Source organism: Leucopleurus acutus, assembly GCF_964270905.1.
Source record: "Leucopleurus acutus genome assembly, chromosome: 11".
Taxonomy (NCBI): Eukaryota; Metazoa; Chordata; class Mammalia; order Artiodactyla; family Delphinidae; genus Leucopleurus; species Leucopleurus acutus.
In genome coordinates, this window is record NC_139152.1 from 8,856,291 (window position 1) to 8,874,134 (window position 17,844).

General features: G+C 33.5%; 1 protein-coding gene across 1 annotated transcript; it reads right to left on the reverse strand.

Annotated features, from left to right (window-relative positions):
• Window positions 1-6,053: 6,053 nt before the first annotated feature.
• On the reverse strand, window positions 6,054-12,224 carry LOC309968252 (NKG2-A/NKG2-B type II integral membrane protein-like; the record flags this gene model as incomplete). The annotated part of the gene is made up of 7 exons (XM_082849483.1): window positions 12,203-12,224; window positions 10,211-10,396; window positions 9,721-9,819; window positions 9,184-9,237; window positions 8,506-8,657; window positions 6,496-6,596; window positions 6,054-6,174 (listed from the first exon to the last, which is right to left on the reverse strand). Exons 2-7 carry the CDS (start codon window positions 10,386-10,388, stop codon window positions 6,054-6,056), a joined length of 705 nt encoding a protein of 234 aa, XP_082705609.1. The 5' UTR covers window positions 10,389-10,396; window positions 12,203-12,224.
• Between the last annotated feature and the right edge of the window lie 5,620 nt (window positions 12,225-17,844).

Below are 17,844 nucleotides of genomic sequence, written 5' to 3' on the forward strand. Positions count from 1 at the left end.
TGTGAAAACAAAAGAAAGGCTTTCAGCACCCAGCCTGGTTCATTGCAAAATTAAGATAAGGTATACAAACTTAAAACTTTTGCCACAAGAGGGAGCACAAAATGTGGAGCAGGTGCGTCCATAAAAGGTCCTAAAAAGCCTCAGAATCATTAGCAGTTTTGATGGAAGGTAATTCTCTCCTGAGGTCAGTGAGTAAATGGTAGAAGGTGGCCACTACTTCAAATACAAAGACAGCAATAGAAAACTTCAAGAAGCATGAAAAATGTCACCACCAAAGGATCACAGTAATTTTCCAGCAACCAACCCCAAAGACATGGAAATCTATGAATTACCAATAAAGAATTCAAAATAGCTGTTTCAGGGAAGCTCAACGAGCTAGAAGAAAAAAAGAAAAATAATTCAACACTGTAAGGAAAACAATAAATGAAAAATGATAAGGTTAGCAAAGTGATACAAATCGTAAAAAGAACTAAACAGAATTGAAGAATACAATAGGTGAAACAAAAATATAATGGAAGCATCAACACCAAATGGATCAAGCAAAAGAAAGAATCTGTAAACTAGAAGACAAGACCTTTGAAATTATCCAGTCAGAGGAGAACAAAGAAAGACCAACTAAAAAAGTGAATAAAGCCTGTATGATATATGGCATATCATCAAAAGAACCAACTTGCAGACTACTGGAGTTCCAGGAGGAGAGAGGGACAAGGGGGTGGAAAGTTATTTTGAAAAAATAATGGTTGAGAACTTCCCAAGTCTGCTGAGAGATTTTGATATCCACATTTATGAAGCTCCTGAGTCACCAATCAAAATCAACTTAAAGAGATTCTCTCCAAGACACATTATAATAAAACTGTAAAAAGAAATCAAGGACAAAGAGATAGTCTTAAAACCAGCGGGAGAAAAAGAAGATAGTAACTTACAGGGGAACTCCTAGAGGGCTATGAGATTTCCAAGCAAAACCTTACAAACCAGGAGAGAGTGGGATAGTGCCGGGGAAAAAAACTGCCAAGCAAGAATATTCAACCTGGCAAATTTGTCCTTCAGAATTGAAAGATAAAGATCTTCTCAAAAAAACAAACAAAAGCTGAGGGAATTCATCATCACTAGACCTGTCTTATGAGAAATGCTGAAAGGGGTTCTTTAACCTGAAATGAAAGGATGCTAATTAGTAACATGAGAACATAGAAAATATACAGGACATTGGTCAAGGTCAAATCCAGAATACTCTAATACTGAAATAGTATAAAGGTTAAAGGAAAAGAATATTAGAAATAACTATAGCAAAAATAATTTGTTTTTAAACACACAATATAAAAAAAGGTAAATTGTGATATGAAAAACATAAAAAGAGTGAGTAAAAAGGTAAGGTTTGGTTTGCAACTGAAGTTGTTATCAGCATAAAATAGATTGTTATATCTATAGCATGTATTATTTAAGCCTGAAGGTAACCACAAAGTGAAAACCTATGATAGATTCACAAAAAAATAAAGAGAAGGGAATCAAAACATACCACTATGGGAAATTATCAATTCACAAACAAATGCAGCAAGAGAAAGAGAAAAGAACAAGGAAACTACAAAACATCCAGAAAACAATAAAATGGCTTAAGTAAGTGCCTGCTTGTTAATAATTACCTTAAATGTAAATGGATTGAATTCTCTAACCAAAAGGCATAGAGTGACTGGATGGATAAGAAAACTGAGACCCAACTACATATATACGTATAGGGACTCACTTCAGCTTTGAGGATTCACTTAGGCTAAAAGTGAAGGGATGAAAAATGATATTCCACAGAATTGGAAACCAAAATAAAGAAGGAGTAGTGATACTTATAACAAACAAAATAGAATTTAAACAAAAATGGTAACAAGAGCTAAAGAAAGTCATTGCATATAATGATAAAAGAGTTATTCATCAAGAAGATATAACAATGCAAATATACATTGTTCATACAATGTTCATTGCAGCACTATTTACAATAGCCAGGACATGGAAGCAACCTACATGTCCATTGACAGATGAATGGATAAAGAAGATGTTGCATACATATACAATGGAATATTACTCAGCCCTAAAAAGAAATGAAATTGAGTTATTTGTATGTGGTGGATGGACCTAGAGTCTGTCATATAGAATGAACTGTCAGAAAGAGAAAAACAAATACCATATGCTAACACATATGTATGGAATTTTTAAAAAAATGGTACTGATGAACCTAGCAGCGGGCCAGGAATAAAGACACAGACATAGAGAATGGACTTGAGGACACAGGGTTGGGAGGGGAAGCTGGGGCAAAATGAGAGAAGTATTGACATATATACACTACCAAATGTAAAATAGCTAGTGGGATATAGCTGCATAACACAGGAACATCAGCTCCGTGTTTTGCGACCACCTAGAGGGGTGGGATAGGGAAGGTGGGAGGGAGGCTCTAGAGGGAGGGGATATGGGGATATATGTATGCATATGGCTGATTTGCTTTGTTGTACAACAAAACTAACACAGCATTGTGAATCAATTATACTCCAATAAAGGTGTATATATAAAAAAAGAAACCCTTATTCTAGGTGAAAACCTGGATATGCAGAAGGGAAAGAAGAGTTGTAAGAATTATGTGGATATATTTAATGGATATCGAGTCGACAAAATATTAACAATAAAGTTTCAAATTTTAAAATATATATTTGTATTCGAATTCAAGGGAGCAAATACGGCATAAGCAGTAAATAAAGGTAGAAGGTAGTTATGTCTTTTCACTTTTCGAGAAAGGGTAAAGGTATTAATTTGTTAGACTTTAATGAGTTAAGAATTTATGCTGAAAAATGTGGGGCACTAATAACATAATATTTAAAACATTAAACTGACAACAGAGGATAGTTAAAATAGTTAAAATAGTTATTGTGAAAGATAAAAAGAAAACAACAAAAGAAGTGGAGTTCAAAGAAATGGTAGCATTCATCTCTGATTAAGGATAACTATATTATACTTAATTAATTATATATACATACAATACATACTTATATATAAATAATATATGTAAATATATCTTATAATAATTTAAAAATTATGTTAAATATAGAGTAACTTCCAATTTAAATTCTAAGAATATTTAAAATAACTGTTCACTATCTTAATGAGAAACTCCTTTAACAAAAGCCTAAAGAAAGAGGAAAGTAAAAAGATGAAAAATATACCATGCAACACAAGCCAGTAGAAAATTGCTATAGTTAGTATACAGTTATAATAGAAGGCAACAGCCGTATTGGAAATGATGAAGCATGTTTCATAATGATAGATAGAGTATCTAAACTATTAGCAATGTTTTCTAAAAAATCTTTATGTACTTAATAATACAAGTTCAACATAAGTTTGAAAAAAGTGAACTATTACAAATAGAGATTTAAACGATTCTCTCTCACTGCTTACAAACAAGCAGATATCAGTAAGGCTAAAGAAAGATTTAAACTAGACAACTAATCAATACATATATGTAGAACACATACTATATACTAGTATGGACTATTCATATTTTTTTACATAGAAATTTTCAAAAAATACACTATAAATCATATTTCCAAGCATATTCATATAAAAATATAGAAGTGGTGTCACTGCAGTAGCCGCTAGGCAAGTTTGGCAAGTGGGCACTTGAAATGTGGGCATTCAATTTTAATTAGTTAAAAAAATAATATTTTAATATTGGTTCCTCTTTCACACCAGCCACTTTTAACAAAGATGTGGAATATTTCTAGCTTCACAGAAAGTTCTCTAACCAAACAGAATGCTCTTTACTATATGCAGAAGTCAATAACCAAAACTTTGAAAATCCTTATATGGTGTTAAATTCAGTAATAAATGTCTAAGTAACAGATGGACCATAGAAATGACCACAATGAACGTTCAAAATTTTTATAAGAATTACAAGGAAAATATAAAACCAAATGTCTGTCTTGTGAAGTATTGATTGCCTTAAATGCTTACCTTACAAACTAAATAAAACAAAACAAAGCAGAAATCCAAGCATGCATCACAAGAAACTAAAAATGGAAAAGCTAAATTTAGGTGAAATTAAAACCAAATGAAGTAGAAGGAAGAAAGCAATAAATAGTACAAAATCAAGACAAAGAACAAAATTACAATAGAGAGGAACAAGGCCAAATGTATTCTCATTGAAAACATTTAATAAAATTGATAAAAGACTGCTGAAAGAAAGATGAGGAGAGGGAATCCCTGATGGTTCAGTGGTTAAGACACCACGCTCTCACTGCCGAGGCCCCGGGTTCATTCCTTGGTCAGGGAACTAAGAGCCCACAAGCCATGCGGTGTGGCCAAAAAAAAAAAATTTGAGAAGAAACAAGTCTTTTATGTCTATAATAAATATGGGGATACCATGTGGTTTTTACAGATAAAAAAAAGCAATATTATGAAAACATTTTAGTATCTATAAAAAATAGAAAAATCCTAAATTGAAAATTACCAAAATGCATCACAAAAAATAGAAACCTGAGTAAACCTAACACATATTGTAAAGAAATTGAGTTCGTTATATAAACCTTCCCACAAAAAAGTTCTAGAAGCTCAGATGGCACTAGTAGTGAATAATAACACTTGAAAACGTAGCAGTACTCTTTCACAAAGGTCCAGGTAAAAGAAAAGGAAATGCTTCCTAAAAATAGCCTTGGTAACAACTTGTCAAGTACATAACGTAAATGAAAACTCAGTCAAATTTCTTTGGGAACACAGATAAAGAAAAACTTCAGCTTGACCTAGATATAATATATACATTGATTTTTTAAAAAAGGACAACACATGATCATTGTGATTTTACTTCAAAATGCAAGACTGGTTTAACCTATGAAAGAAATAAGGTAATTTACTTCATAATCATTATACAGAGAAAACGTTTATCATTCCAACTGATGGAAAAACAATACAAATGTAACGTCAATTGATTATAAAATTTGTTTGAAAAATGAGAATATTATGGAACTGTTTTCATATGAGAAACTTATGATGAAAAAAACCTTAAGATGAACCTCATATTGATGAAATATTGAAAGCTTTTCCTCGAAAATAGAAAAGGATACATATAGAACCTTTACTGTACCTTCTATTCGACATTGAAAATAAAATCCTAGCTTATAAAAATAAGTCAAGAAAAAAAATTGCATCTGGAAAGAAGAAATAAAGTGTGAATATTTACAAATGCAAGAGCTGTTATATAAAAATCCAGAAGACTATATATTTGAAATGACAGAATTAATACATAAAGTCAGAGAAATCATTGGCTATAAGACCAATATGTAAACCTCATTGTATTACTGTTTACAGCAGTAAAACTTACTAAAAATTTTCAAATAAGGATGTCATTTACAAAAGCATGAGAGTGAAATACCAATGTATCTTTAAGAACTCAATATAGAAAAATACAAAATATAATAGGGAGAATTTAAAGAAAACCTAATTCATAGAGAGATAAAGCATGATATTGCCTGGAAGAGCCAATATTGTAAAGATGACTATCTTTACAAATTACTTTGAAGATTAAATGCAATCCCAAACATAATTCCAGGATTTTTTTTAAAAACAGCTTTATTGAGGTGTAATTTACATGGCATAAAATGTATCCACTTAAAGTGTATAAATCAGTGATTTTTTTTCTTTAGTATATTCACAGAGTTTACAACCATCAACAGTAACAAACTCTAGACATTTTCATTGCCCCCAGAAGAAACATAGTAACCATTAGCAGTCATTTTCCAATCCTACCTCTGCTCAGCCCTTGGTAACCAACAATCCACTCTCTGCCTCTAGAATAGGTTTCCCTCCTCTTGATATTTCATATAAATGGACTCACACAACATGCGATCTTTTACAAAGGTTGAAGGCCATAAAAATAATGTAGAGTAAAAACAGCCAGACACAAAAGTAACGATATCTATACTTTTTGGTGCGCATATTATATTTCAATATAATTCATTTTAAAATTTATACAATCATAATATTATTTCCATTTCATAAAAGTTAAAGTTACTCAACAGCATCCAAACTCACGTTTTCTCAAGCTGATCCTTGCAATTATATGTATGTGGAAGCTCACAACTGTCTGATTTAATGCCATGTGAATATAGCAGAGCACAGTTACTTTTATTAGGTGATAAGTCTGTTATACTGTAATGGAAAAAAATGCACAATTCTGTTATATCATATGAGGACAACTCATGAAACAATAGCATTTTCCATGTCACTGTAATAAAAGCTATTTTGAAAATGGGTAATGATATTTTAATATAATTTTAGTAAGAGCTTGTTATTAGGGAAATGGGCTATTGAGGAGCCCATTCTTTAATAACTATATCAACATTTTATTAACTTTCAACATCCTCCTTCATCTTTCTATAATTCAACTAAAACAAATGTTTTAATATTATTCTTAAAATTTTTATTTTTAATCTTTTCCTCCTCTATACAGTATTATTTTTAAAAACTTACTTTAGTTTGTAAGTTGGACCATTTAGCCACATCCATGGATGATCACGGCCTTTACGAAAGACTGAAATCCATGATATAATTGATAGGGACATCAGGAATTTCTAGCCAAAAATAAAGAATTTTCACTTAAATAGTCGTCTTGAAAGATTTTTATTAATTTTTCAAAGGCAAGTAGTGTGTTCTTTCATAGGATCCTTAGTTTTCTGAACAAAATGAGTGTTAAGAGTCTCATTTAACACTAAAAACATATTAAAGTTCAAAGTTTTAATACTGCCAAATACATCAACCAAGGTCAGTACTTTTGATGTAAAATTAACTCAAACAGTTATGCTTAGCAGTTTCACTGTTTTTCTTAGGTTAATAAGGAAAATTCTGATTCATGTAATTCAACTGTTACCCATGTTGTCAAAACTAACACAGCAAGGCTTTAAATAAGATTTTAGATTCTGTGACATCCATTTCTCAGGATACTGTGACCATATCAATGGATTTCTCCTCTATGTTTCTCAGAGTTTCGGTTTTAGAAGGAAATTAAGGGAATGAAATTGAGAAAATAAGTGACACGAAAGCCAAAGATTTGGTTTCCTGGGGCTCACACCGTTCTTTGACTAGATCAACCCCCAATCACTCTGTTTCTGTGTTGCTAGAATCCAAGGGACCAGACAAGGAGTCAGAGACTCATTTCTCTCAGCTGCGCCCAGCTAGGTACAACTGTAAACACTGGAACTAATGAAAGACACAAGTCAAGGAGAACTCTGAAAGGTGGAAAGAGAAAGGCGAAATGGTTTGCGACCCTGGGGTTAAGGAACAACTATTAGGGGCATCTTATATCCACCACCCAACCGAAGAAAGTGACCTAGGCCTGCTGCTTCCCAACACCCAGCCTAGCCATTCCTCCTTGGTGTTGAGGGGAATCCTGTGGGCGACACCAGGTGAGCCTTACAAGGTGATCCAGCAGGACACCTGCTAACAAGAAGCAGCCAGAGTAAGGGCTTCTCCTCCCCCTCCACCGAGAGATACCAGAGTTGGGGGGTAGGGGTGGAGGTGGGACCAGCGAAGGGGATCCCATGACTAAAAGTACTGAACCCAGGAAGCCTCTTTATATCTGAGGGCATAAGACTCCATCTGTAACCAGAGACATTGGGTAGATTGGATTTTAAATGTTATATTTACATAATGAGCAGTGGAAATTTACAAACTACACATAAATGCAATAATATGGATGAATTGCAAAAATAGCATATGGGGGTGAGAGGAGACAGGAAGAAAAATGCATACTCTATGATTCCATGTATATGAAGTTCAAAAACAAGCAAAGAGGGGCTTCTCTGGTGGCGCAGTGGTTGAGAGTCTGCCTGCCGATGCAGAGGACACGGGTTCGTGCCCCGGTCCGGGAAGATCCCACATGCCACGGAGCGGCTGGGCCCGTGAGCCATGGCCGCTGAGCCTGCGCGTCCAGAGCCTGTGCTCCGCAATGGGAGAGGCCACAACAGTGAGAGGCCTGCGTACCACACACACACACAAAAAAACAACAACCAAGCAAAGAGATTCTATAATATCAAAAGTCAGGACAGTGGGTATACACGGAGGGTGGAGAAGTGATGAGAGAATACAGAGGAGTGGGGCTGCTATGAAGTGGAAACTTCTATTCCATGATCTGATATGCAATTACATGGTTCTATACATTTTGTGATCAATATGCAAAATCATGATATGTTTATTTTCCTTTATATATTGTAAAATTAAATAGCACAGTTTATTTTAGAAAATAATAGCATTTGTAGAAACATGTTTTTTTTATGAAAAGCAAGAACTGGAAATTATCAAACGTGTATTAATGGTATAAAAATATAAATAGAATATCATAAAGTTGTATTCTGTTGTTTAATGGAACATTAATAGGCCTTAAACAAACTGCAAATATGTACAAAACCGCAAGTGAATCCTAGCAAATATAATATTGACTGAATCAAGCCTTTAACAAAGTGTTTGCAACATTTAGTATCTTACCATTTCTTCTTCATTATCTATATAAAGCAGAGTAGAGTTCTTAGCAGCACAGGCCATCACACTCTCTTTCCATGTTTTTTTTTCCAAATGAATACCATAGCAATTGTTGGAATATGTAAACCACTGTTTTGGACAATGACCAGCATGACATTCTGAAGAAAGATTGTGAATTATTATCTAAAAACAATTTGAATTAAAAAAAAAGAAAACTAACTTACATATATGCATAGGTATAAATATATATGTGTGTATATATATAAAACACATCTATGCACCCTCAAGGCTGGTGCATATAAAACAAACCACACTCATACATTCACAGAAGTGTCAGTCTCTCACCCCCCAATTTATGTCTCCGTATAAAGCAAACACACAGAAATAGCCACTCTTTACATGTCCTGAAAATCAAGAAATGAAACCTCTGTTTTAGAATAGCAAAATTATTTGTCTCTTATCATATTACAGAGGGAGGAAATTTGAGCCAGTGGCAACAGTGGGTATGGTGATCATATTGTTGCATAGGGAGAAACACTCTCCTATAATCATTATTTATGAATATTTGTTGCCATATTTTGTAATTTATGTTCAACCCCAAAATCTATTCTTATTTTCACTAGCCTAAGATAGAGACAAAATACAAACTGTATTTATATCAGAACTTTGAAAATCATTATGTACCTTTCTGGAGCCTTTTTATCGGAGAGGAGTTATTCTGCTCCCGTATTGCAGTAGCTACAAAATTAATCATTATAAAAGTTAATATTGATCTAAATAAATCATAATGATTGTAGTTTCTGAGTTGAAGTTTGGTTTATTGCTTAGGATTAGAATAATCTGGAATAAAATTGATTTTACCAAGAAAAATTAAGTAATGAAGATTTGGTTGAAAAAATATTTCAAAAGCCTAAAGGAACAGATCACCATCTCTTATAGTATTTGTTTTAACCAATCTCAAGAATTAATTTGTATTTCTCAGTAAGATCTTTCAATATCCTAAAGCATGCTTTTGAGTTATGAAATCAGAATATACATATACATACTCTCTGTAATTATTGTGTTGTATACTTTTGACAAATTCAGAATAACCATTCCACATTTAGTCTAAATGCATACATTTTAATGAGATGCCCATTCCATAATATTATGAACTGTTTAGAGGCACTGACCATCATTAAAGTGTAAAGTTCCCTTACAATTTTTCAAAAATCTACTTACAGGGAGTAAAAACTATCATTGTTACCACACTGGACATCAAAACAAGGCAGATGATTCCCAGAACCCCAGCAATGAGCTTCTCTGGAGGTGATGGTAAATCTGCAGGGAAAGAAAAGGAAACACTGAGAAAAGAGTGATGGTGACAGTTGTTTAGAAAGTTTACAAACAAGAGAACCCACATAAACAGGGAGTTATATATATAAACTTGGACCCCAAGCCCATTTCTACCACTATAATCTTTCTCTCAGAATATACCTTTGCATTTTCAGCATATATAACGCTTCATGAGTTGTTGATCAAAGACTACAAATTACAGCAATGCCAGAATAAAAGTAGTCCTCCAGTTTCACATTAGAATCCCATCTCCAACTTCAAGTTCTGTTCCTCAAAATGAAAAATATGTGAACTTATCCCCTACTCCTTCTCCAACCTCTGTACTCCAACTGCATATCCTAGAACAGTTCCATCATGTGACTATTAAATGTTTTACCTTTGCAGTGGTAGTTCTTGTCATTCCCTCGAAGATTCTGAGAAGCATTTTGAAGATTTAATTCTGCATAGGTTATTTCCTGCTCAGTTATTGAAATGGAACTTTTAGGTTTTATTTGCTGCCTCTTTGAGTTCTTGGCTACCTTCAGTTCTGCATAGGTTACTCCTTGGTTATTCATCTCTGCAGCTGAATTATGTCAGACAGTGCTCTAAGTGTACTTAGGAATGAATGGTGTATGTAAGATGAGATCCCTAGTACAGTAAAATGGGCGGGGTAGAGTCTAGTGCTCACTTCGCAGTAGAACAAACTTAAGGCCTGGTTCTAAATTTCTTAGAGCTTTAAACAAGTGTCTCATGGTAGAATACTTTTTTTTTTAAGTTATTCTACATTTGACAATATATTTTTGGTTGAAACAATGAAAAGCAATAAATTAGGGAGGAATAAGGAAGTTCATGACTAATAATATCCTAGTCAGATTCCACAGAAATATTTTAACACCATTATAATGCTTGTATTAAAATTAAAATGTTTTATTAGAAAAGAGAGATTCACCTATATTTATGATAATTTTGAAATCCAGTAATGGTTAAAGATAGAGTATTTTAAAGATGGGGAAAGAGTAATGTTGGCATGTACAACAATCTCCTACACTAAATTACATTATTTGGTGACTTACATTTACTTATGAAAAGTGTTACCAAATGGTCGTTATTTTGAATGGTTGAGGAGTTCTGAGAAGACATTAAAAATTGAGGAAATACTTCATGTATTGGAAAATGTTACATGATACACTAAACTTATATATAACCTAGACAATATTGAAAATAAAACAACAGAAAAAGACTAAAAAATACTTAGTTTGTAAAAGTAATCGATAATTGACTTAATGGCTAAGATATGAACCCACAAAATAATAAACAAATATAAGTAATTTATGGAAGAACACTGTTAATTCAAACTTCCAGGAAGATCCTATAGGTGTCAAAGTTAGTAAAGGTCATTTTAGTTGTATAAGTGATGGTAATTACTTATAAAAATTACTTATAAAAAAATCCAGATAACATAACTTAATAATTCAGTCAATGGATGCTGTAGTCAGAAAGACCTGGAAATAAACTATGGCTTTGAAACTTACAAGAGTGTGACTGTTAAAAAATTATTTAGTATCTAGTAACCTATCTTACTAATCTAAAATGGAAATAAGAATAGGTAATATACAGTGCATGTAACACTGAGCACTCAACCTGACACTTATAAGTTCTCAACAAGTATCAGTTTTAATTATTATTTTAGTCACAATTTCTATGTTACTATTTCTAATTCATATCAGTTAGACCCTGTTAAGTAATTTATTAAGCAGGAGTGTCTTTAATTAGCATGGTACATTTTTTTGCAGTGTTTGTTCAATTTTTGAAAAAATTCTTTCATTACTTACAATTAAGTTTAAATTAGCATTTAGGAAGCTACCTCATCCTGATTTTTGTTATAAAATCAGGCTGCTTTTATTGAGTCTAAGTACACGTATGAGGAATTATGTTTGGCTTTTGTTATGCAATGAATTCCTTTCCAAGAATCTATTTATAAAGGTTGAGCAAAATATATATTAACATACTATTATACAAAAAGTATATTAACATACTATTATACAAAAAACCCACCTTCTACTGATTATAAAATCCCAAACTAATTCTTCGCTGTCATGATGTCTGTGGGTTTCACTTAATATTATATTGATTTATAAACCCAAATATGCAAGTGCATATGCAATTGACTAACTTCCTACAGACAATAAATTGAATACTTTGAGAAATCTTCCAACATAGTTCATGTTTTATGGTTGCTTTTTACCCTGAATTATTTTAAAAAAACACCAATATTCTACTTTGATTTTGTTGTATATTAATTGTACCTCACTTGCATTACATTTAACATTTGTTATTTCCCACTAAGTGAGGTGGTCTAGTAGAGAGACAGGAGAGGAGGGACACATACCTTCTGTTGGCCAGAAAGTTGTGCATCCTTTAGTGGGGAGGTCAGGTTACTCTCATAAAAGAGGCCTGCTATAGCTGGGTAGAAAGAAGAAATTTAAAGAAGAATTTAAAAAATTAAAAGAAGAAATTTAAAAACATAAATCTAGGACAAGAATAAACAATGTCTGTGACCTCCACAGACTGCCCTGTGAAGGCTCAGAGTGAAACAAGAGTGGAAAAAGTTGATTTCTCATCAATGTGTCACTTCAGGTTTGAACAGGAAATTCTCACACATAGGCTATTTTGAAGACAGTTTACCTCATCACAAACCTCCAGAAACTAGGAGACTTTGGGCTCCAGTTGAAAGGACAAATGGACCTCTAAGTGTGTCATCTAGATTTTCCATTTTCAAATGTCTCTGAGAAATTGTTTTCACATTCTACAAGATCTGAGGAGATGGCGGCTTAGCCACCCTGCAGTTATCTTATTTCCATCTCAATCATGAACACTGCAAACTTCAAATACCTCAAGTTTTACTTTTAAACTAGTTGCTAAATCTTGGCAATATACATACACTATTTCCTCATATCCATTATTATTTCATTTCTATTGTCATGGAAGAAATTCTAAAAGCCATAATCCCATTTTCAACAAGTATTTAAGGATATTTGTCACTAATTATCCTGAGGAATTTCTACATTCTCAACCATACTCTACCTGGCACAAAGTCCATCGTTTTCAAAATACCATCTCTATTTCTCTACCCTAGTTCTTATGTTCCATTTTATTCTTATTAAATAAATAATTTAATCTGCAGATTTCCTCTGATAAAAATAAATGCCCCTTGAAAGGATAAAACACAAACAATATTAAACTGTATCACCATGACATAGGTGGAAATATTAAATAACTACTCATTATATCATTCATGAATTCATCCTCCAATCATGACTAGTTGTCTATATTACACTAGGAATATATATATATATATATATATATATATATATATATATATATATATATATATATATATATTTTTTTTTTTTGCAGTACGCGGGCCTCTCTCACTGTTGTGGCCTCTCCCGTTGTAGAGCACAGGCTCTGGACGCGCAGGCTCAGCAGCCATGGCTCATGAGCCTAGCCGCTCCACAGCATGTGGGATCTTCCCAGACCAGGGCACAAACCCATGTCCCCTGCATTGGCAGGCGGACTCTCAACCACTGCGCCACCAGGGAAGCCCTACACTAGGAATATTTGATGTAACGATATAAACCCAAGTCAAACTATGCAGTTCAAGAAAAGGTAATTTTTAAAAATATCACCTAACCAAACAATGGGAAGGGGAGGAAAAGAAGGCTTAAACCACAAGATAAATGGCACATGCAAATGAAAATGACAAGAAAGTATAGGTAGCAATACTCATATCAGACAAAATAGACTTTAAAACAAAGTTCATAATGAAAGACAAAGGACACTATATAATGATAAAAGGATCAATACAAGAAGAGGATATTACACTTGTTAACATGTATGCACCCAATATACTTAGGAGAATCTAAATACATAAAACAAACACTACAGACATAAAGAGAGAAATTGATGGGAATAAAATAATAGTAGGAGTCTTTAATACCCCACTGACATCACTGGACAGATCTTCCAGACATAAAAAGCAATAAGGCAAAGGAGATCCTAAATGACACAATAGAACAGTTGAACTTAATTGATGTCTACAGGATGTTACATACAAAAAAACCATAATACACACTCTTTTTTAAGTGCACATGGAACGTTCTCAAGGATAGGCCACATAGTAGGACACAAAACAAGCCTCAAGAAATGTAAGGGATAGAAATTATTTCAAACATCTTTTCTGACCACAACCATATGTAACTAGAAATCAACCACAGGAAAAAAATGAGAAAAAAAAATGATTACATGGAGACTAAACAACATGATACTAAAAACCAATGGGTCAGAATGAAATGAAAGAGAAAATCAGAAAATACCTGGAAAGAAATGACAATGAAAAGACAACCTTACAAAATCTATGGGACACAGCAAAAGCAGTTCTAAAAGGGAAGTTTACAGCAATACAGGCCTTTCTCAAGAAAGAAGAAAATCTCAAGTAAACAACCTAAGCTACCACCTAAAAGAATTAGAAAAACAGGAACAAAAAAACCCAAAGTCAGCAGAAGGAAGGAAATAACACACATCAGAGAGGAAATAAATAAAATAGAGATAAAGAACAATAGAAAGATCAATAAAGTCAAGAACTGTTTCTCTGAAAAGATAAACAAAATTGACATACCTCTAGCCAGGCTCACCAAGAAGAAAAGAGAGAGGAGCCAAATAAAAACAAAAAAGAAAAAGGAGGAATAACAACTGATACCAGAGAAATACAAAAAATCATAAGAAAATACTATAAACACTTATGTCAACAAATTGGACAACCTAGAAGAAATGGACAAGTTTTTAAAAATGGACAACCTGCCAAAACTGAGTCAAGAAGAAAGAGAAAATTTGAACAGAATGATCACTAGAAGTGAAATACAATCTGTAATTTTTTAAAAAACTCCCTGTAAATAAAAGTCCAGGTCTGGGTGGCTTCACTGGGGAATTTTACCAAATATACAAAGAACTTATACCAATCCTTCTCAAAGTATTCCAAAAGACTGAAGAGGAGGGAACTCTCCCAAAGTCATTCTAGGAAGCCACCAACATCCTGATATCAAAATCAGACAAAGATATTACAAAAAAAAAGAAAAGTACAGGCCAATATCTTTGATGAATATGGATGCAAAAGTCCTCACAAAATATTAGTAAACTGAAGCAACAATACATAAAAAGGATCATATGCCGTGATCAAGTTAGATTCATTCCAGGGTTGCAAGAATGGTTCAACAAATACAAATCAATCAATGTGATATGCCACATAAACAAAAGAAAAGACAACAACCACTGATCATCTTGATAGATGCAGAAAAAGCATTTAATAAAATTCATGATAAAAACTTTCACCAAAGTGGGTATGGAGGGACTATACCTCAACATAATAAAAGCAAACCCATAGTTAATATAATACTCAACAATGAAAAACTGAAAGCCTTCCAGCTAAAATCTGAAAGAAGACAAGGATGTCCATTCTCACCAGTTCTGTTCAACATAGTATCAGAAGTCCTAGCCATAGCAATCAGACAAGAAACATAAATAAAAGGTATCCAAATTGGAAGGGAAGGGGCAAAATTGTCACTATATGCAGATGACATGATACTATGTATGTAGAAAACCCTAATGACTCCAACACAAAAACCACTAGAACTAATAAACAAATTCAGCAAAGTAGCAAGATACAAAATTAATACACAGAAGTCTGTTGCATTTCTTTGCACTAACAATAAAATATCAGAAAGAATGTAAAAAAAAAATCCTGTTTAAAATCGCATCCAAAAAAAATCCTGTTTAAAATCGCATCCAAAAGAAAAACCTAGAAATAAACCTAACCAAGGAGGTGAAAGACCTATACACTGAGAACAATAAAACATTGGTAAAGGAAACTGAAGATTATTCAAAGAAATAGAAAGATATTTCATGCTCTTGAATTGGAGGAATTAATACTGTTAAAAGGGTCATACTACCCAAAGCAATCTACAGACTTAATGCAATCTCTATCAAATTACCCATGACATTTTCCACAAAACTGTAACAAATAATCCTAAAATTCATATGGAACCAGAAGAGACCCAGAACTGCCAAAATAATCCTGAGGAAAAATAACAAATCTGGAGGCAGAACCTTCTCAGACTTCAGACAATACTACGAAGCTACAGTAATCAAAATAGTGTGATATTGGCACAAAAATAGTCATATGGATGAATGGAACAGAATAGAGAGCCCAGAAATACACCCACACACCTATGGTCAATTAATCTTTGACAAAGGGGGCAAGAATATATAATGGAGCAAAGACAGTCTCTTCAGCGAGTGGTATTGGGAAAGCTGGACAACCAGCTTAAAACACTCCCTCACACTATACACAAAAATAAACTCAAAATGGTTTAAAAACTTAAATATAAGACATGACACCATAAAACTCCTAGGAGAGAACCAAGGCAAAACATTCTTTGACATAAATCATAGCAATATTTACTTAGGTCAGTCTCCCAAGGCAAAAGAAATAAAAGTAAAAATAAACAAATGGGACCTAATGAAACTTCAAAGCTTTTGCACAGCAAAGGAAACCATAAACAAGACGAAAAGACAACCCTCAGAATGGGAGAACATATTTGCAAACAAAGCAACTGAGAAAGGAGTAATCTCCAAAACATACAAACAGCTCATGCAGCTCAATATCAAAAAAACCCAAACAACCCAATCAAAAAATGGGTGGAAGACCTGAACAGACATTTCTCAAAGAAGACAAGCAGATGGCCAACAAACACATGAAAAGATGCTCAACATCACTAATTATTAGAGAAATGCAAATCAAAACTACAGTGAGGTAGCACCTCACACCTGTCAGAATGGCCATCATCAAAAAGTCTATAAATAACAAATGCTGGAGAGGGTGTGGAGAAAAGGGAACTCTCCTACACTACTGGTGGGAATGTAAATTGATGTAGCCACTATGGAGAATAGTATGGAGGTTCTTAAAAAAACTAAAAATAGAGTTACCATATGATTTAGCAATCTCACCCCTGGGCATATATCCAGAGAAAAACATTATTCGAAAAGACATATGAACCCAATGTTCATAGCAGCACTATTACAATAGCCAAGGCATGGAAGCAATCTAAGTGTTCATCAACAGATGAATGCATAAAGAAGATGTGGCACGTATATACAATGGAATATTACTCAGCCATAAAAAGAAACGAAATTGAGTTATTTGTAGTGAGGTGGATGGACCTAGAGTCTGTCATACAGAGTGAAGTAAGTCAGAAAGAGAAAAACAAATACCGTATGCTAACACATATATATGGAATCTAAAAATAAAAAAAAAGGTCATGAAAAACCTAGGGGTAGGACGGGAATAAAGACGCAGACCTACTACAGAATGGACTTGAGGACACGGGGAGGGGGTAGGGTAAGCTGGGACGAAGTGAGAGAGTAGCACTGACATATATACACTACCAAATGTAAAATAGATAGCTAGTGGGAAGCAGCCGCATAGCACAGGGAGATCAGCTCGGTGCTTTGTGACCACCTAGAGGGGTGGGATAGGGAGGGTGGGAGGGAGGGAGACACAAGAGGGAAGAGATATGGGGATATATGTATATGTATAGCTGATTCACTTTGTTATAAAGCAGAAACTAACACACCATTGTAAAGCAATTATACTCCTATAAAGATGTTAAAACAGGTTGCTAACTTTATTTAATAAATTAATTCTAATATGAGCTCTCATAGGGAGAACACTCACTCCCAAAGAATTTGTGGGTGGTGAATTTTCCTCACTTCTAATACATTTAAAAGTTGAAAATTTAACTAAAGTATTGTGAGTGCAGTAAAAAAAAAAACTTTAACAATAATTTGTAAAATTTTATAAAGGCAACAGAATATTTTGTACTTCTTTAATTAATTAGGATTCAATCACAACATGTATTAGGAAAACAGCTGCTATATATTAAACTCACAGACGTAAGTTTTCCCAGATGAACAGTT